The 22,075-nt window shown below is 31.5% G+C and overlaps 1 protein-coding gene and 1 long non-coding RNA gene across 2 annotated transcripts; both read left to right on the top strand.

Annotated features, from left to right (window-relative positions):
- Positions 1-4,067: 4,067 nt before the first annotated feature.
- LOC123911662 lies at positions 4,068-6,807 on the top strand. The gene is made up of 4 exons (XR_006810613.1): positions 4,068-4,665; positions 5,454-5,521; positions 6,092-6,142; positions 6,513-6,807. It is a non-coding gene; the product is annotated as an uncharacterized LOC123911662 (long non-coding RNA).
- A 10,063-nt stretch (positions 6,808-16,870) lies between these two features.
- On the top strand, positions 16,871-21,814 carry LOC123911663 (transcription factor TGA2.2). Its single transcript, XM_045963132.1, has 11 exons — positions 16,871-17,223; positions 17,317-17,420; positions 17,560-17,639; positions 18,419-18,610; positions 19,070-19,147; positions 19,235-19,294; positions 19,591-19,668; positions 19,755-19,806; positions 20,019-20,290; positions 20,574-20,822; positions 21,433-21,814. The coding sequence occupies exons 1-11, from the start codon at positions 17,159-17,161 to the stop codon at positions 21,577-21,579; spliced, it is 1,377 nt and encodes a 458-aa protein (XP_045819088.1). The 5' UTR covers positions 16,871-17,158; the 3' UTR covers positions 21,580-21,814.
- Positions 21,815-22,075: the final 261 nt, after the last annotated feature.

The raw sequence follows: 22,075 nt of genomic DNA on the forward strand, positions 1-22,075 counted from the left end.
TGAACCGAATAGTAATGGTAAAAATAAAATAAAAAAATATTTAATGCTAATTTTTTTTTGAAGAAGAAATAGATAATACTAATATTGTTCCTGATATCTACTTAGTAATAGCAATATCAAAGAGAAATTTTTGGGTTGAAAGTTTTGTGCTGAGAAATTTGGGTTGAGAAAGATATACACTAAACACCTTGAGAAGCAAGAAATAATGGAAGCCGGATTAAAACTTTATTTAATGAGTTTTTGAGTGAAATCTATGAAGTGGTTGATTGATTGCAAACTAATGGAAGCTGGATCAAAAATTTATTTTGTAATATTAAAGAGAAATTTGTTTGTTTTTAATAGATTAAGAGAAAGAAGAAAAAAAAAGTAGAAATTCACGGTTTCTTCTTAGAGAAGTATTGAAGCAAATTTCTTGTAACTTCTTTGTGTATATGATAAAGACCCATTAAAGTTGATCGAAGAGTTACTCTCTCTTAGACATAGATCAATTTATCCGAACTAGATAAATAATTTTGGTGTTTTTGTTCATCTAGTCTCTTTATCATATTCTTTGAATTGATTGTGTGGTTTTGCTTTACACGCATGGTCTAGATTTGTTCTAGGTTGAATCCCTATTTGATGATAAGTGTTGTCCACCGAGGAACAAGAGAACAAATCTTTCAAGTGAGCATCATGAACAAAACTTTTCAAAGACAATTTTAAGTTGTGGAAAGTGAAGGCGGAAGCGACCTTGATTCAAGGGAAGTGTGTAGAAAAATTGAAAGGTGAGGTGTTGAAGCCGGCCAACCTAGCACAATTAAATAAGACTTGGATTATGGATTATGAAGGAGAAGAACATTTCTGCAATGTGAATACCTAATCACAGTCTAGAGATGCAGTGGTAAAAATACTCAATATAACTCTAGAAAGATTGTGGTAAGAATAATCAATGATGACACCTAGTCATTTAGATATGGTTTTAGATGATTATGTAAGAAGTTGAAGATTTGGATGCAGAGCTCATAAAACAGGTATTTCAGGCTAATTATATGAAGAATTTTGAAGAATGTTGGAAGTTTCCCAACATTGCTGCACGCGCCTCGCACACGGTGTTCTGCGCCTCGCGCAAATTGAAGAAAAGCAAGGAATTAAGCTTTTGTGGTCTGTACCTTGCGCCTCGCGCAGCTCTGTTGTTGCAAAATCAACACAATTTGCATTATGACGTGTGTCCGGTATTTTGACCATATCTAGAGTTTCGTAACTCAAAATGAGGTGGGACTTGCGGCAAATGAAAACTAAGATCCAGAGCTACAACTTTCATGAAGAAAGGCAAGGCATTCCAGTTCTATTTCATGCGTCTCGCACAGCTTTGTAGCACCAAATTAGGATTTTGCGTTTTTCTATAAATAAAGGCTTTCATAACTGACCTAAGGGTGGATTTTGAGTGGAAAAATGCCAAGGAACACGAATTCGAGAGTGCTAGGGCCGGAGACTCATCCGAAAGGAAATTTCAACGCATTTGTGCATCGGATTTAATGTATTCTTTCTCAAACTCTTTTGCTATGAATATTGTTATTATGAGTAACTAAGTTCTTTTGCTAAGAACATTTTTAGTCCTTATAAAAAATTTCAACAAGTTTTAGTCCCTCATATATTTGCTGTCACAACTATCGGTCCCAACTTTTGATTAAACTCTTTTGTACTTTCAAATTTTTTAATAATTTTTTGTTTTCATATTTATAACATTATAAGAACTTCTCCCACAAAAATGTTATTTTTTTAAGTCATGGTCATAGCGTCTAACATTTTTATGTCTTATCTTAGAAATTATTGAATTCCGGTAGAGTGTGCTTCTTGTACCTCTTTGTTTTTCTGAACTCTTTTACCTTTTTTGTTTTTGTATTTATATATAATATAATGTAACGCTATTTATCCTTCATTACTTCCCTAGAGTGAAGTTTGCCGTTAAAAACATAAAATGGATGAAGATGTAGTTGTGAGTACTTAATATGGGATCCAGATTTGCCGTTGTAGCAAAATAATACGGTTATATACAGTAATTGATCATAGTCGTTGATTTATGATCGAACAATTTAGATTATATTTCAATTTTAACATTATTCAATGATCTCAATCATTAGTTTAGATTGGACAATTTAAAACAGTAATTGTGTCGCCGTCAACGGAGTTATTGATGAAAATCCAATTCTCTTATAACATACACATCTCATTTAAACATGTATTGATACACCGTTGATATAGATAATTTTAATAGGTCAACAAATGTTATTTAATATAAAAAAAAATTAAAGTTCATGCTAATTAGTTTTCCCGAAACACTAGTTAAGCATAACCCAATCAAAATTGTTCATGTCAACCGATGTATCAGTACATATCCAAATAAGATATATACCGAAGAATTCAAGTATTATACTACTCCGGTTTCTTATATAAGTAAAATTTGACTTTTGAGGTTTATTGAAAAAGTCATATATCTAGTTACATTATTAATCAAATACATTAATTTTTCAATAAATTTAAAGTGAAATAAGTTTTTGATCCCATTAATTATCTTGAATTTTGTTTTTGGTACCTATAAAAAATAGCAACTTTGGGTCCTCAAATATTTTGTATGACAACTTTTGATTCCTATTTTTAATCGACTCTTGTGTACTTTCATATTTTTTTGTTTATAATATTATTATAAACATCTTCCACAAAAATTTAGAATTTTTTAACATATGAAATATTTATGAATTTTGAAGTGAAAAAACTAAAAATTAATATTTAATTCATCTTTTATTAAAAAAAATTAAAATTTTGCAAGAAATATTTATATAATATATTAAGCATGATTTTGTTTTTGAAGGATATTAAACATGATTGCGGAACAAAATTTTAAAATTTCGAATGATATATACTAGTTGACTAAAATGCAAGGACCTAAAATCATGATAGAAAATATTTGAAGATCTAAAATTGTTCAAATATTTCATACAGACTAAACACAAAATTTAAGATATTTATAAGGATCGAAAACTTACCTAACATATAAATTTAAAATGTCAAATTTTATTTATTTATATATGAAAGGTAGTAATTAAGATATACAAATTACTATATTTTTTCTTTGGTCTTTTTGTCCACAATCTGATCACCGTCTTCACACTAACCTAGAAGCTATATATTCGTGATGAGGAGTGCTAGCAACACACTCTTTAACAAACACACTCTAACACACTCTCTTTTATTGGTTAAAATTTATATGGGTTTCATAAAAATTATATGAGTCCACATTTTTTTATGGGATCCATGTGAATTTCAACCAATAAAAAAAAGTGTGTTAAAATGTGTTTGTTAAAGAGTGTGTTGCTAACATTATTCTATTCGTGATTTCATATAGTACAAATATTAATTTTGTGGTATCTAACGCTGTGAAAACTCTTCAGAAATCAAAGAGTTCAGAATTGATCAGATCATCTCAGAGCTCACAGCTGAGCAGGGAGAGACCCTATCAAGAGAGAGGATCAATCCTATACGTTTTATATGCCTCGGGATGTGGCACACAGTATATTCTAATTTCTACAAAACTGTAGTTTCATGATTTTTTATGTAAACCATCAAATACTCCTAGGTTTTTAACTCACGCCATCAAATACAGTAGTTTCATGTGTTTTTTTTCCACCTTCAATATTCGTATTCGGTTCATTGGACGCCTAATCTAATTTGGATCATTTCTGACATCAAGTGATTTCAGCTTTCACCCGATTACAGTTGCAGGAATGGAACCGTGATTCACCCTACCAAGTTCAGCACCAATCACTACTACAAAAAAGAGCTTTAATAGCGCCTATTTAATAGCGCTTATTTAAAAAGCGCTATTAAAACTTTAACACGGAGCTTTATAATAGCGGTTTTGGTATAAACGCTCTTAAAACCTTGAACCCAGGAACGTTACAATAGCGCTTTTGAAATAAACGCTATTAAATCTATAAACGCGGAACCCCTATAATAGCACTTTTGAAAAGCGCTATTAAACCTGATACCCTATAATAGCGCATTTTGCATAAAAGCTATAGTAAGTAAAATTAATAAATTAAAAATTGTTATGGGTGGGTGTCGAACCTTTGACCCCTTGGTTGCATAATATATAATAATAATAAAATAATAATAATAATAAACAGAGTTCCAATTTATTTATTTTTTTAAAAAAAAAACTTATCTCCTACTCTTAGACGCAAATCGTTCCTCTACTCTACTGACAGTTTTTTTGTTCCAATTCTCCTCATCTCTCCATTATTCCTCCTCTCTCACAACATCTCGTCTCCTCATCCTTATCAAGATCCTTCGTCGAACCCTAAATCCTTATACCCTCGTTCAACCTCAATCTCCGTTGAACCCTAGGTCTTCGTTTCGGCCGACTCCATCTCCGTCGAACCCTAAATCTTGTGATTTTCAGTATACCTGGAATGAAAATTCTCAGCGAACAACCCTTATATCTCCACATCTTTTAATTTGAATACTATTTACAAAAAATTGCAGGCCCAGTCATGTACTCCATAGATTATTTTGATATTGGCGAAGTCGAAGACCTACTAAGAAGAAAACAGTTGAAAACACTCCCTAAGCTTGATTCCAGCATAGGTAGGGGAACGTCTTTCAATTTGAAGCTTTAACATGAACAAGGTGAGCAACCACCATTTTGATTGGGTTTATTTTTTTATATTTCATTGATTCATATTATGTGGGATTGTTAATTGTTGATTTAATTGATGGTGCTTGTTAATATTAACTAATATTACTAGTATTTTTTAATTTCAAGTTGTGTTTGTTTTTCTGTCATTCAAACTCTGTCTGCTGCGTTTTGTTGTTGATACTGCGGTGTGAGCGGAGGTGTTTGTTGTTTGAGGATATTGTTGGTTTGTGCGTTAGTTGGTTCGTATGGCTGTGTGTTTTTGCTAGGCTTGGCAGATGGATTGTGTCTTTTTCCTTTGCATCACAATGGAATATAGCTTATCAAAACTTTGCAGTTTTCTTTTAGTAGGTGCTGGTTCAGTTTGTTGGTTTGTGCTAGGTATTGCTTGGGTTTGAGTGTTTGGTGTGTTCCTGTCACTTAACAGGTCTAGTGTGGAGTGAGTGCTGCCCTTTTGGTTTTCTTCCCTTTGGTTTTCTTGTTTTGGTTATTTGGTTTATGTGTTTCGTTTTTTAAAGTTTTTGTTTTAGTTCAAGGTGCTCCTGGTTTGCTTTGCCACCTAGTGTTGTGGTGTGTGGTGGTGGGGGATTATTAGGTGTTGTTTGTTTTTTAGTGTAGATCCTGTTGGAGTGTGTTACCACACAAAGAGGTTTTTGAGTGTAGATCCTGTTGTTTGTTCTTGCTGTAATGCTTATTGGAAATGTTTGATTGCTTTTCCCTTTTCTTCATTTTCTCTCTAAATGCTTACATCTCTTTTTGGTTTTCCCATTTTTTCATGTAGAGTTGTGTACATTGCTAGAAGATGTTTCCACACAATGAGGTTGCTCGCGCCCTCGTGGACGACATCAAGTAAGTTCACATACGCAAAATCTGTGCAATATTAAGTTTGTGAATTTCCTATTTGTAATATTCATATGATTTCATATAGAATGGCTATTGTCTTGACTAAGTAATAAAACACTTCATTGGAATTGTTCATTAAGTTCACTAGAAATGCTAAATTAGGTGAGACAACATTCAGGAGATTATAAGTGAGATAATTTGCATCATTAAGTTCATTGGAAATACTATTTGTAGCACAAGATACTACAACAAATGTTCTTACTTGGATACTCAAGTACCATCATAGAATTTCTAATCATTATAATTAAGTAATTATTCCTCTGTGTTCAAAATTAATATCTTAATGAGTGGAAAAAACTGCACATATTATTGCAGCAAAACAAATGGCAATATATGAAACCAATATGCAGAGAAGATTCCATTGACATGGAGTCAGATAAAAAATATGCCACTTACTCATAGGGTGTGGTATATGATATATACCATGCAAAAAAAAATATTCAATTTAATTTGAAAGCAACTAAATTCATGTAGGACATGAATACATTTCTCAACATTATATATCTTGTATTGTAGGTAATATTGGAAAGCATTTACTTTTAGAGAAAGTTGATGTGGGATACAAAGGTAAGTGTTTTACATGAAAAATCTTTTGTACATTTATAGGAAATTTCATTTTCAAGAGCTATTACTATTTCCTACTTGCGTGATTAATTTCTAAAATGTTCTTTTATGCAACTATTAAGGATATTTAATATTTAATACCAAATCATAAGCAAGAATCTTGTATTTATGTATGTATATTTAGTGATGGATATTTGTTTTTGTTGAAAATGTTATTGTGGTGCATAATTGTATGCCTATGTGTAGGTCGTTTAAGTTCTGTTTAGTGTAGGTTCAAGTGTGTGTACTAGTGTACAAGAATTGTGAAACTAGTAGTGTATTCTTCATTCCGGTCTGAACACTAAGTGATGAATCATCTTTGAATAACTTTCAGGTAAAGAAGCTCTACACCCAAAGAGAAGATTAAATCAAATAGTATATAAAGATCTAATGGGAGAGTGACATAGTTAAATTGGAAGAGATGGTCCACGTTGCACTCATGTTTAGCATTTTAGGTGACTGTTAATTTTTTGTGGAATTGAATTTGCCACTAAACATTAGTAGTAAGGCACCACATGAAATTATGAATCTTGTGACATTAGTACTAAGGTTTTTTCCTTGTACTATTTTGAAACCAGTGGTGTCATATACATACATGCTTATATGCAAAGGATTGATTAAGTTTGTCATTTTCATGCCTCTGTTATATACTTATATTTGAGTTGTATCTTGTTGGATTATTTTATAACCGATACGTTGTATTCACTTATTTCTAATGTATTGTTCTATTTTATGATTAATAAAAAATTGTTTAGTTTTTTTTATTCAAATTTATAATAATTAAAAAAGATATTTTTCTTGAAAGAAGAGATTTAGATAAAAAAGGATTATTTTCTCTACCAAAAAAAAAAATATTTTTTTTATTTGGAAAAGGACCTATAATAGCGCTTTTGCAAAGACCGCTATTAAAAGATGACCTATAATAGCGTTTTCAGGGCACGGGCGCTATTAAACGTTGTATGCTTGAAGAATTATAATAGCGCTTTCAGAATAAAGCGATGTTAAATGTCGTTTCAACAGGCCTCTCAAGTGGCGCTAGTTTGCATACAATAGCGGTTTTTACCAAAAGCGCTGTTAAAAGTGGACTTTTGATAGCGTTTTTAAGCGCTATTATAGGCAACCAGACTTATAATAGCGGTAACAGTAATAGCGTTTTTAAGCGCTATTAAAAGTCAAAACAAGCGCTATTAAATGTCCTTTTTTGTTGTAGTGAATCACCGCTAAACCAACTAACATCGGTTTTCATGATTTTATTTATACTCCAACGTTTTATATATAAGTAAAATTTGACTTTTTAAATTCATTAAAAAAGTGATATATCTAAGTAAATAATAGACTATACTTTTTCAATCAATTTAAGAAATTAAATTTTCCTTATATATAAAATTAGAGTAGTATTTAAAAAAACTCTAATTCTAATAAAATCTCTATATTTAATTATTTATCATTAATTAAATCTCTATATTTTATGACTTACTAGCTTTCAATTTGATCTTTTATTCACTTCTTTTTAATTTAGTTCCAAACATATTGTTTGAAGCACTATTATTTTTAAGGTCTAGCTAACGAGTGCATTCGGAGCACTCTTTAAGTAATTAGTCTATTGGTCCCTTAAAGACATTTTAGGTTTCACAATGGTCCTTTAAAAAAAAAATTGGATTGGTCCCTTATGGTCTGTTTGGTACAAGAGAAAAAGAGAAATATAGAAGAGAGAAAGAGGAGAGAAATATGATATTTCTCTTGTTTGGCACATGTGAGAAAGAGAGAAGAGAAAAAAATTTGATGTGGGGCCCACTCATTTTTGTTTCTCTTCTTAGGAGGAAAGAAAGATGAGAGAAATAGCTTATTTGATGCTTTTTCCATTAATGTCATTCCATTTAAGATACCCACCATAATTTTTTTTTGAAGAATGTTAATTTGTGCCCTTAAGGCACATGTTAAGAAGATAAATGTGAAAAATATTTATTGAACTTGTGTTGTATTCAATTCTCTAAGCATTAAATTCTTTGTACCATTAAATGCTATATATTTCTATTTTTAGCTAGCTTAACATGTGCCCTTAGGGCACAAGTTAACATGACCCTTTTTTTTTTATTCATGGGCATTCTTGTACTTTTATAAATAATGAATACTTCTCTCTCTCTTCTCTATTTCTCTTCTTTTTCTCTTACACCAATCAACACATCAAATCTACTATAATTCTCACATTTTTCTCTCTTCTTTTACTCTCTCTCACCTATTTCTCTCTTGTCACTTTCTCTTTACAACCAAACGGACTTTTAAAGAAAAAAAGACCCGGATTGGTCCCTTAAAGACATACATGTTTGTCATATTGGTCATTTCCGTTAAATTTTAACTTCAAATATAACAAAAAATTCCAATGGTTAAAATTTTAAAAATTAATAAGGTTTTTGGTGGACCACTTACACTTAATGACATCCACAATTCAGTTAACTAAAACTAACGTTTTTTTATAAAAATTGACGAAAATGACCAATGTGAGAAACAAATGTGTCTTTAATGGACCAATCCGGACCTTTTTTTCTTTAAGAGATCATTGTAAAACCTAAAATATCTTTAAGAGACCAATAGACTAATTAAAGTATTTCATTTAAGGCTTAAATGCAGTTTTACCCCCCCTATTTTGAAAAATGCGGAATTTTACCCCCCCTATTTTAAAATGCGGAATTTTACCCCCCCTATTTTATAATTTGTTGGATTTTGCCCCCCACCAAAATTTTGCACAAAATCTGCTTCTGAGCCTGAAGTTCAAAGCTACGCACAGAACTCAATTTGGATCAATAATTCACCAAACTGGTACCGAAACGACCGAAATCGAGTTAGTTTTCCACAGAATCAAACTCCACTAAATTTGGAGTTACAGAGAGAGATTAATTACTGTTTTAGTGAAGGTCTGTTCAAATTAATTATCGTATGAAACTACTACTGGTATTCTCGTCATTCCTCTCACCCTGTAGCTCATTTTTTAATACTATTTACATGTATGGAAATCTAACGAAATTACCCTTGTTGGCATTTCAATTTCGTCGAATTTGGAGTTACGATGTGTTCGGTAGACGATGTTGAATTTGAAGATCACAAGTAGATTTCTGCAGAATTAGTAATTGGACAGACCTTCACTAAAACGGTAATTAATCTCTCTCTGTAACTCCAAATTTAGTGGGGTTTGATTCTGTGGAAAGCTAACTCGATTAAGGTCATTTCGGTAGCCATTTGGTGAATTATGGATCCAAATTGAGTTGTATGCGAAGCTTTGAAGTTGTGACTCGAAAGCAGATTTTTTGCAGAATTTTGGGGACATACCTTCACTAAAACGGTAATTAATCTCTCTTTGTAACTCCAAATTCAGTGGGGTTTGATTATGTGGAAAGATAACTCGATTACGGTCATTTCGGTAGCCGTTTGGTGAATTATGGATCCAAATTGAGTTGTATGCGAAGCTTTGAAGTTGTGACTCGAAAGCAAATTTTTTGCAGAATTTTGGGGGACATACCTTCACTAAAACGGAAATTAATCTCTCTTTGTAACTCCAAATTCAGTGGGGTTTGATTATGTGGAAAGATAACTCGATTACGGTCATTTCGGTATCCTTTTGGTAAATTATTGATCAAAATTGAGTTGTGTGCGAAGCTTTAAAGTTGTGACTCGAAAGCAGAATTTTAGGGGGGGCAAAATCCAACAAATTATAAAACAGGGGGGGTAAAAGTCCGCGTTTTAAAACAGGGGGGGTAAAATTCCGATTTAATCAAAACAGGGGGGCAAAACTGCATTTAAGCCTTCATTTAATGAAACTTTTTATTCAAAAAATTAAACACTATAATTTTCAATGTCATGACCTTACATACTCCCACAAAAATTCTATTAACTATTTAAGGTTTTAAAGAGTGCCCTAATTCTCTTGTTTTTAATTGTTTCTGATTTGTTTGGTTCATATTTGCTATTGTTTTGCTGGTTTTGGTTCACATTTGATCATTGATGAATTTTTTTTATATAAAGGCTAGTGCAGTGAAAAGACATCAGTTGTAAAAACTTGACATCTCAACTATGTTGGCACCCCAAACACCATCAATCATTTGCAGCACCACATAGGAAAATTTATTGAAATGAAAGCAACCGAACATTGGGAGACTAGGCCAAAACCCAAGAAAAAACAATCAATTAAATCTATAAGACAGCAAAGCCGTCCAATTGCGAAAAAAATCCTCAGCAAGGAAACTAGGAACATTCTCCCACCAATGATTTTTCTGAGAATTTAAACTAAAATTTGCGAGCTTATCAGCACAACAACTTCCTTCCCTAAAAATATGAGAAATTCTAAAGTTCATAAGAGAGCATAAATAAATACAATTATACCAACGATTTCTAAGTTTCCAAGGTATTATATGAAAATTATTGAAGGCATCCACCACTAGTTTATAGTCGCATTCCAGCCAAAAATTATGTCAATTAGTTTGATGAGCAATTTCAATAGCATGTATAGCTGCCACTACTTCAGCAAAGAGAGAAGATTGAATACCCAAATACATGCTAAAGTAGCCTTTCATTCCTCCACTTGAGTTACGAAAAATGCCCCCCGCTGAGGTATGACCTAGGGAACCCCTCGTTGCACCATCAGAGTTGGCTTTTATCCAGCCATTCAGAGGAAAAGATCATTGATGACATAAATTTGTGATATTTCAGATAGTTTTTAGGTTAGTTTTTTGGGTCTTGTTAACATGTGTCCTAAGGGCACATGTTAAGATATCTCAATATAGAAACTCAACATTTAATGATACAATAAATTTAATGCTTCAAAACTTAAAATGCACAAATTAACATTTAATAATTTCTATTTTTGCTTCCTTAACATGTGCCTTAAGGACACATGTTAACATTCTCGTAGTTTTATTAGTTTTTACTAGTTTTCAAGACCAAAAGCATGCCAATGACCTAAGAAATGAAGTTACTTGACCAAGAAGTAAGGAAAGAGAAAATTACACAAAAAGGAGCAAAAAAAAAAAGGATAAAAAGCCCAGTTATATATCGTGCCACAATGAAGAATTATTTATTTGAAGAAAATATGGCATATTTTGGGAGAAAATCTGAAGCAATCGTGCCACGATGTACCTCTGTGAGACATTGTGCCACGATGAATGTGTCGTGCCATGATGGAAAGCCTAAATCCAAGAAGAAAAACTATAAATAGAGTTCTCCTCCACCACAATTATTCATTCCTCTCACTCCACACAAAACAACTCTCAAGGGGGTTGGGAATCACTTTCAAGACCTTAGATAATTAATCTAGCTAGCATTGGGAAAGATAACTCAAGCACCCGATGCTACATACTATAAGATTAACGAACACTTAATTAATTTCTGCATGCTTTACAACTGGTCAATTAAGGTTGGTATGAATGTGACAACATGTATGTTACAACATGAGTTTTGGTTTAGTGGCAGTGTCTTCAATTGCAATAAGGTGATTTTTGTATGCGCAAGCACGTCTCACTATTTTAGGGTTATAATAGAAATAATTGCAAGAGATATGGGATGAAATCGAAAGCGCCTAACGACTTGTCTCATCTTGAATTTATCTATCTTATTTTATGTATTATTTTATGAAAACCTTATCAAACTCAAAAGCGAATGAAAATTTACTTTTCTATCTTAAATTCCTAAACAAAATTAATTATTTTCGTACGGTCCCTGTGAAGACGAATCATTATAAATATTATTACGCAACTTGTGCAATTGTCCGGAGTCAATTACAATGAATTATTGGAATGAAGAATCAAATGATCAATGATAAAATTCTCTCTTCTTGTATCAAATATTAATTCTTTGTCGGTTTGCTTTTTGTACTACTCCCTTATCGCTATACATACCCGTTATTTTATTCTAGTTTTCTACGGTATCAAGTTTGCACATGATCAATCATTTATAGTTTTCTCTTATTTTCTCGTTTTGTATATATGATTTTCAATTTTTTTTTCTTTTTCTTCAAGGTGTGTGATTTACGGAATTGAAAGTGTTGTAAATGTCTTTGTCAAATATGTTAATGTCAACATTTGAAATTCTTGAATTTGTCAAAGTTGCATACAGTAATCCAAATGTCTCGATTGCTTATTGTATTCTCTTAACTATGTCGGTGACTGTTGCATATGTGTAAATGAGTTTTCCGAAGTTAAAATTATTGAAAAACTACTTGAGATCGTCAATATCACAAGAAATGTTGAATGATATAGTCATTTTATGTAGTGAAAAAAAAATGATAAATCAAATTTTTTATATTACTTATTAATTAGGATCCAAAATGTAAGTTCACCTTTAGACTAGTAAAATCTAAAAAATGGCCTTGGACATCAATTTACCGTTATCTTTGATGTTTTTTCAATAACGGTAAAAAAAAATCATATGAATAATTGACAAAGTAAAAAATAAGTTATTTATTTTGGGACGGATGAAATAATAGTTATCTTTATGATATGTATCAATGCTTCCTATCTTACTTTTGAGGTTGATTTTAATGTTTTTTCACAAATTTAATCATCAATTTAGTCATTTAATTATTTTTTTTTAATAACTTTTAGTCATTTAATTAAAATGTTCTTGATCATTTAATTAAAATTATTACTATTACTTGTTGCTTCTAATCTTTTTGACTTTGCACGTTTACTAAATGCACGTGTTTCCTTGTTACATGTTACTAACGTGAATCGCGTTTGCTATTGGTTGAGTAACGGATATTCGTTTATTTATCTTTTTCGAATATGGCCGTTTAGCAATACCAAGTGATAAATATGAATACGTTCTTTTTTGCTAGTCTTGTTTTTTAAATACTCCTCCTTAATACTCACCCATCCTAAATATAAAAAGAAATATATTTTTTAAATTCATCGAGAATTTAATATATTTGGTCTATATTTTAGACTAAATACATTTTAAATTCATAGAATATTTAATATATTTTATTTATTTTATCAATCATTTCATGAATCTAAAATGTTACTTCCTCCGGACGTAAATATAAGGAAAAATAATCGTTTACCCAGTGTTTAAGAAATTTAGTTAAGTGTAGTTAATTTTCTTGATTTAATGCAAAACATGAGTTAAATTTACTATATTACCCTTTGAAAAGTGATTTATGCCTTGAAATTCACATAAACTTTTAAAAAGCGAAATGATTAAATAAGGGTATAGTAGAATAGTAGTATTAATTAGTTTAAAAGTAATTGACTTTTGCTTATATTTGTGTCCAAAATTTAAAGTGTTTTTTCTCTTATATTTATGTCCGAAGAAAGTAATCTTTTTTACATTAAGGACTGAAAAGACTACCCCTAACAAGTAACTAAAAATTGAAATGTAAAAATTATGAAACTTTGTTGAGTGGAAATTCAGCACCTTTTTAGATTAGAGTCTAGTGGTAAGTAATTATGCTTTTGATTAGATGGAAAATAAAAGCAAAAAATGGTGTTTGTAGGTAGGTTAGGACATAGGAGTAGTAAAAAGAAGAAAACAGAAGAAGGAGACGTCTTATGGGGAAGAGATTGAGATAGTTTATTGAACAGTGTGTGACTGTATCTGTGAGTTGTTGGGAAAATAAAAATCTCTCCCGAGTCAGATACCAATTTATAATAATGCTTATAAACAAATAAATAAAAGCCTCCCAATCCCATCCCATTTTACCTATAATAATAATAATATTATAATAGTTGTGTTATTTGGAGACAAAAAATCCTAGTATACTATTGAATGAATGTGGATGTTGGATTTGAGCAGGGAGAAAAATTAGAGATGTTTTATCCGGTCTTAAATATAAGCAAAAATTAAAATGTTTTTTGCTCAAATTTAAGCTAAATACGTTTTGACTTTTGCTTATATTTAAGATTTGAGGGAGTACAAAAATTAATTTAAAAATTGAAAATTGTGTATCTTTTTTATAGAAAAAATTGTGTCTTTGTTGATGTTAGGGTGTTTTATCCCATATTATATAAGCAAAAATAATCATTTTTAAATATCCCAAATTATAAGCAAAAAAATCTTCTTTTATCATTTTCAAGATAGACTTTTACTTAATTTATTCTTTTTTTTTTCCTATAGTCAATAACCAATAAAAACTTTTTTTACATCTTCCCATTAAACTTATTTCAACAAAAACAGAAAAAGTTATCCTTAAAATTATCACATTTTACTTTTCTTAATAAGTGTGAAAATATTTTTTTTGCTTATATTATGGGACGGAGGGAGTATATATATATATATATATATATATATATATATATATATATATATATACTAAAAAAAAATACCAAGTAACCAAAAAAAAAAGTTTAACCAAAAAAAATATATACTAAATTTTTTTCTCATGTTATTACCATGCTTTGAATGTCTTTTATCCTCTATGTCTTTCTATATGATTTTAATATCTTCTTTTCACCTGTCAACAAAAAAAAACTCTTCTTTTCTGAATCTAATAATTTTTGTCTCTTTTATTTATTTATTAAAGTTACAGTTTTAGCCAATCTATCAAGTTGTCATCCAATTTTTAATAGAGATGTTAATGTGGCAATTAAGAGTTGATGTGACTTGTGAAATTAATTACTTAATGTGGTATGGATCGTGCTGACATGGACATTGATTTTCTTAAGGAGAATGTTAACTTGTGCCCTTAAGGCACATGTTAAGAAAACAAAAATAAAAATTATTAAATGTTAATTTATGTATTTTGACTTTTGAAACATTAAATTTCTTGTATCATTAAATGTTGAGTTTCTATTACTTTTACATAAATGTATATAAACATAAATTCCTTCACATTTAAAATCAATGCAATTTATGTACAAAAAAAAATCAATGCAATTTTTTTTTTTACAATAAATCAATGCAAATTTAAAATCGAATGAATATGCAAACAAACTCACAATATTCAAGTTATTAGGTAAAATGCCTACAAATATGACCAAATTAAAGTGTCTGAACATGCTTTCATATTTGCCATGTTGACGATGACAAAGTCATTAATTGAATCTGCACGGAATCAAATCCAATCTAACAATTTGAACCGAACAAACACCGCACAAGACGGAAAAACACAATAATGCCACAACAAAACGACGAACAATACAACATCACACTATAAAATGACGAACTTACAAAATAAAAAACTAAATATGTAAGAAAATCACTTATTTAAATAAAAAAATAAAATTATAAAGGTGATTTCACGTCGAAATTAACCTTAAACTATTCCTCTATAATGGGTGCAGAAAAAAAAGGAGAAACTAGGTTAAAAGAAAGTGGAAGGCCACCATTCAAAAATTGTTAATCATTGACCGTTAGATTGGATCTATCCATGCATGAATTACTAGTAGGAGAATGTTAACTTGTGCCCTTAAGGCACATGTTAATGAAGCAAAAATAGAAATTATTAAATGCTAATTTGTGCATTTTGACTTTTGAAGCATTAAATTTCTTGTATCATTAAATGATGAATTTCTATTTTGGTATATCTTAACATGTGCCCTAAGGGCACATGTTAACAAGACCCTTACTAGTATTATTTTACTTTCCCAGCATATCGGTGGTATAGGAAAACCCCTCATAGCTGGTGGATTCCGCAGCTGCCACCGTTGTCCTATATCCTCTAATTAATTAAGTATACGCTACTAAAATATTACAGTACATTAAACAAAATTCATTTTACGATATCAGTTAATATTAGGTATTTATCCAATAACTAATAAGAAAAAAATCATATATATCCGAAGTAAAAATTAGTTGTAAAGTATCATATAAATTCACTTATGCAATACTTATTCTCACGAATGGTTTAATAAATATATACAAATTGTCAATAGATAGTGGAGATCTCACCATTAAAACATGGGAACAAAAATTGTAGGTTTAGAAATAGGAAATAAAAAATGCAAGTAAGTATTAGTAGTATTTAGTAGTATTTACTTTCTTCGGTCCTATATATATATATATATATGAAACACTTTAATTTTTTTTTAGTTATTTTTATAAGAAACACTTTTTAAATTTATTTTTTGTTAAATAGATAATCCGTTTTATACTCGTATTAATTAGCTTTGTGCATAAGAGGAGTTACATTGGAATTAAGATAGTGATGTATATTGATAATTATAAGAGACAATAATAAATTAATACATCAAGGTTATTTTTGAAATAACACATAAAATTTTAGAATTTTTAATAAAAAAAATAAATCTTTTTAGTCTGTGTATTTTTCTCAATGTGTTCTTTATATATAAGACAAGAGGAAATATTATGCTACAATTACAATCACATTTTAAATTTAAATTTTAACAGTACCATGGTTGTAATTTTTCCACTATTATCACATCATTCTATCACTTCTTATTCTTTTTTTATTCTCTGAATATTTCTCACTTTTTCCAAGACGTATAGATCCTTTGTATGAGTAATGATAACTGTTAAAAAAATATTTTCTTCAAAAAAATAGTATATTATAAATAAAAAAAAGGAAAAGTACTACTAATATAAAAATCATCCTTCAACCGACTGAAATGTTGAAATCGCTATGTCAGCTCTTATTATCGGAATTCGAACTCCGATCTCTTTATTTTGTGTGTTCGTTAAGTTTTCGATAGTTTCGATAATTTGTCATTTGGAGTAAAAAAAAAAAAAAGAAAAAAGGAAAAGTACTAGTCTTACTAGGCTACTACTAATACAAATGAATACGCCATCCACTTCTTAAAGATACATCAAGATTTTCCTTTCACTTCTTCTCATAAAATCTTCTGATTCTTCTCTTGGTTCTGATGCTGCTGCTCCTGCTGCTGCTTTGGTAAAGACACAAAGGAAAACAACCTCTCTCTCTCTATGTTATGTGTGCTGTATTATTATCATTCATGTTTCAGTAGAAAAAACATTCTTAATATACATTAACATTCACTAATTTTTTTTTTTAAAATTAAAAATATAATAAGAATAATTATGCAAAGCTTCAAAACAGCTCAATCAAACTCTCAACTCTATTGTCACCAACCCTTCTTACTTCGGTATGTATATGTTGCATTTTGTTGTTTTGCTTTTGAGTTCTCTCATGAATAAAATGATTTAATGATGTTTTTGTCTCTGTTTTGAGGAAACAGGGGAGAGGATATAAACAGAAACCAAATGCGTTTTTCTGATCTTGGAGACTTTCATCATTCTTCTCCTTTCTTTCAACAACAAGATGCTGTTGATTTAAGTTCAAGTAATAAACTTTCTCTTGTTTTTTTTTTGTTTTTAATTTTTTTATGTATAATATAATAATATTAATATATGCATGTTTGTGTTTTTTTTTGTGGTTGATGGTATATAACTATTTCAAAATTGAAACTTTTTTGTTGCAGGTTGTATGTTTAGTAGTGTAAAGTCGAACAATGTTGTTATTGGTGGTAATAACATGCAGTATGAAACAACAATCAACACGGTTTATCATCCTATTCTTTTCTCTTTTTTACTTTTTAGTACATAATAATAGAATAAGGTTTGTTTTTGTTTTTGAAGAAATTTTTTTTGATATCCAATTTAGTTTAAGTAGGGAAATTTCACAAATTTTATGTTAGAACAACAACCGGTAACAAAAGAGAAATTGGAAAACAAAAATTGCAAACAATGAACAAATTGTTTGATTACGCAGTTCGGCAAAGTGTGTCTATGTCTGCGACTATAGAGCAGTTGTAGTTCCGTATTATTACTTGGAATGAATTAAGATTTTCAGTGTTACAAGTCATGTACTATATACAATTATGGTTCAGATTACAGGAATACCCCTGAACCATGCTGCGGGGTCACCTCGCTTGCTAGGGCCGCTCGGCTCCCACGCCTCCTCTTGCCCACCATTTGTGTCTATGACTCTTACTCAACATATTATTTAAAAATTATCAAACTCATGACACACCAGCTCTTTTATTCGTCTAACTCATCTTTACAAAACCTAGTTTTAAGGGGAGTGGTGCCATTTGATATATTATTTTCCAGAATTTATTTCTTTTCAATATGCGACTTGGATTTTATCCAGTAGTTAGTTCCTACAAGAAATACGGCCGAATTTGTCCGGATTTCATAATTTTGAGGGACTATTCGCGCAAGCATTTTCTCCCCATAGGAGACTAAACTGGGTTTCAAAATGGATATTTACTGTAGATAATAATATGATAATCTTTGTTATTTGCTTTGTATCTGATTAAACTTTGTGTGTTTTCGTAGAATATTGGGTCTGCAGAGATAGCTTCAAATGGCGCAGGGTGTTCGGATGCAGGGCAGCAGCAACTGATGTACAACAAGGGAATAGCCTCCTTGCCTTTGGGGGTTGAGAATTGGGCTGATTCTGGAATGGCAGATAATAGCCAACAGACTGATGATACTTCCACTGATATTGATACTGATGATAAAAACCAAGTGAGTTCCAAAAATTTTTCAAACATGTTTTGCTTTTTTAGATCTTTAGATTATTACAAATTATAGATACAAATTATAGATACCCACTTGGGGTTGGTCGAGTGGTGTTGGCTTGGCCCTTGGAGTATGCTCCTCTCAAGGTCTCAGGTTCGATTCCCACTGGTGCCAATTTCGGTGGGCTAAGTCCATACAGAGCAAAAAAAACTCTGGCTTTAAATGGGGCCCCCGCAAGTGGGCGGTGAGATTGGTCCCCTTGAATTAGTCGGTCCTAAGGCCGGATACCAAGTTTTAAAAAAAAAAAATAAAATGATTTGATTCAGATACACCGCCAGTGTAAAATTTTACACAATCAATCGTAATCGTTAGATCATTAGTAATAACATTTGACATTAATCATAACTAATTCTAAAGTCATACATATGTTTTATTGACATCTGATAATGTTTTTCAACTTTATAGTCCAATAGAGGCAAGAGTGAGGCGCATATGGTTGCTAACTCCAGGGATCAAACCAAGTTCAGAGCTGAAGATCACAAGGTTTTTGTTCTTTCTTTTTATTCTTCTTTGCTACGACATCTGTCAACATCTTCTAGCTCGTTCCTGATTTGGATGCCCTTTTAATAGACCCTTCGTAGACTTGCTCAGAATCGTGAGGCGGCTAGGAAGAGCCGGTTACGGAAGAAGGTAAACAGTTTCCATGCAATTACCTTTTATTTTTTTGGTTACTATGCAATTACCTTTTATATTGGTGAAGTTAATTGATATCGACCCCCCTTTGCATCCATGTCTGCATTTTTGCTGTAAACTACGGGGTAACCAAATTCATAAGTTAGTTAAGTTTTAACATATATACATTCTTACAAAAACTATGAGATGTGATGTGATGTGGTGTTGGCATAGCCTCTTTATTATGGAGAATAGATAAAATGTCTTATGATTTTAAGATATTTGAATGATAAATGGGTTTTGGTTTTAAATAGGCATATGTACAGCAGCTGGAGAGCAGCCGAGTCAAGCTTATGCAATTAGAGCAAGAGCTTCAACGAGCACGTCAACAGGTGCACCGAGTTTGTCATTTCCATTTTCAATTTGATGTTTATGAACATTTTGATTATCCTCATGGTTGTGAATGTTAATAATGCAGGGCTTGTATCTTGCGAATCCTGGAGATCAAGGTCATTCAACTGTTGGAAATGGTAATGAAAATGCTATTTCATGTGATTTTTGTTTTTCTGTTGAATTTTTATTTATGTGAACTCGCATCGAAGTCATGCATGGAACTTGATGATTTCCCAGATTTCATTAGTGTCTTTTAAACATCTCATTTGTACATTTATGAGAGTGATTCTATTCAAATATGCTTCATGGTAGGGAGGTTTGTAAATGATAATGTTTATTGATCAATCAGGTGCCATGGCATTTGACATGGACTATGCTCACTGGGTTGATGAGCATCAACGTCTTCTGAACGATCTAAGATCGGCGTTAAATTCTCAAATGGGTGATAATGAATTGCATCTTCTTGTTGATGGTGTTATGGCACATTATAATGAATTATTTAGGCTAAAGAGCATAGGGGCAAAGGCGGATATATTTCACATGCTTTATGGGCAGTGGAAGACACCGGTTGAAAGATTTTTTATTTGGCATGGTGCATTCCGTTCATCCGAACTTCTCGAGGTAGGTGACTGATCAATTCAACACTATTTTTTTTTCTTAAATTGGATAAGGGGGAAATTAATTATTATTAATAAGGTGACGTTAATGAATATTTTACAACTGTAACAACTGGAATTGAACCTAGTTCCTTGTGTTATCAGGTCAAACTCTTACCGCTGACCTGACACCTTATAGACAATTCAATAGTACTTCATTTGCAAGTAACTTGATTACTTGCGTAGAACCGTAGAAATAGTTATTCTGAATTTGTTTGATCCTAATATTTGTTTCTTTTGTGATTCAGATAGTCAGGAACCACCTCGAGCCATTAACCGAAAATCAGTTGATGGGAATTTGTACTCTGCAGAAGTCTACTCAGCAGACTGAAGATGCTTTATCTCAAGGAATGGAAGCATTGAAACAATCTCTTTTAGAGACACTTTCCTCTACCTCTTCATTACCTAGTACTGGTTCTGGAAATGTAGCTGATTACATGGGCCAGATGGCATTTGCAATGAGCAAGCTTGCATCGATCGAGGAATTCCTTCGTCAGGTAAAATAGATATGCAATTAATCTCTTTTTGAAATATCATATATATTAAAATATATATGTATCCCTCCAAAGCCTCTTCCCTCCAAAATCCTCCAAAAACCAACTCGCAAACACACCCTAAATTACCATCTTCCAGCAAGATTTTTTTTTATGCAAATTGTGTGCCTACTCTGGTTTGCTCCTTCTTGGCCGTGTAGTTCAAAATACACGGTTTCATCATATGCCTTTCTCTCATTCAACACTTAATTGAAACTTTATCAAATCTATGGGATGTTCTGCCAATTGAGTTGACTCATACACCACAAGAGCGTGAGTTCAACTCCTATCGTCGGTGTGATGACCTTGTTGGTAGGTAATTTCTAAGTGCCTTTGTTAACGCTTTGAACCTTAAAGCTGCTCTGACCATACTGAGCTCTCAGGACCTAACTCACCTAAACTTTAGATATACAAACAAAAGAACCTTAATGTGCTGCATTACATGCCTGCATGTATTAAAATAGCACCATTGATAGTTTATTTCTTCATTCCAATTGCTAAAATAAAATATTCACTACCAAGTTTATTATCTTCAAAGGTTTATAAGCATCGTTCTCATGCTTTGTGTTTTTAGGCTGACCTCCTGAAGCAAAAAACTCTACAACAGTTACAAAGGATTTTGACGACACGTCAGATTGCTCGGGCACTCCTTGTCAGAAATGATTACATTTCAAGACTACGAGCACTTAGCTCGTTATGGTTAGCCCGTCCAAGGGATTAGGGATTTATATTGATATAATCACCTTGATCTAGCGATGGTGCATTTTCTATGTTTCCTGGAATACTGATTGGCTATTTATGTTAGTTTGTAATAGGAACTCAGTGATGAAATGATGCGACCCTCGGATATAGAGCATTGTTAATAATCTGTTATACTGAGAAGAAACCTTATCATTGGTAGCTACTGATCTAATTTTCTTTAGAAGATATAGGTTAGCGGCAAATGTTTTTAATTATTGTGATGCTTTGTATATCAATGCACATTTGAATGGTTATAGTGTTGTGGTATTGAAAAGGTAAGGGTCATAGCATAAAAACATATAACAAAATTAACATGATCCTTTTTTCATCAATTATTCAATCATAACTTGCTACAAAATTATCATGATCCCTTTTTTCGATCATAACATACTACAAATGCGGAGAAAAATAAGAGATGAATGGTATGCTTATGGCAACGTAGTGCTTATAGTAAACATCGATTTGGATCGTCGGCT

Source organism: Trifolium pratense, linkage group LG2 (genome assembly GCF_020283565.1).
Source record: "Trifolium pratense cultivar HEN17-A07 linkage group LG2, ARS_RC_1.1, whole genome shotgun sequence".
Classification (NCBI taxonomy): Eukaryota; Viridiplantae; Streptophyta; class Magnoliopsida; order Fabales; family Fabaceae; genus Trifolium; species Trifolium pratense.

What these genes read in the sequence shown, in the direction of transcription:
- LOC123911663 (XM_045963132.1), top strand. Translation starts at nt 17,159, where the DNA reads ATGCAAAGCTTCAAAACAGCTCAATCAAACTCTCAACTCTATTGTCAC. An exon ending in TCAGAGCTGAAGATCACAAG is followed by an intron (nt 19,148 to 19,234) that starts GTTTTTGTTCTT and finishes CCCTTTTAATAG; the next exon opens with ACCCTTCGTAGACTTGCTCA. An exon ending in TCGAGGAATTCCTTCGTCAG is followed by an intron (nt 20,823 to 21,432) that starts GTAAAATAGATA and finishes TTGTGTTTTTAG; the next exon opens with GCTGACCTCCTGAAGCAAAA.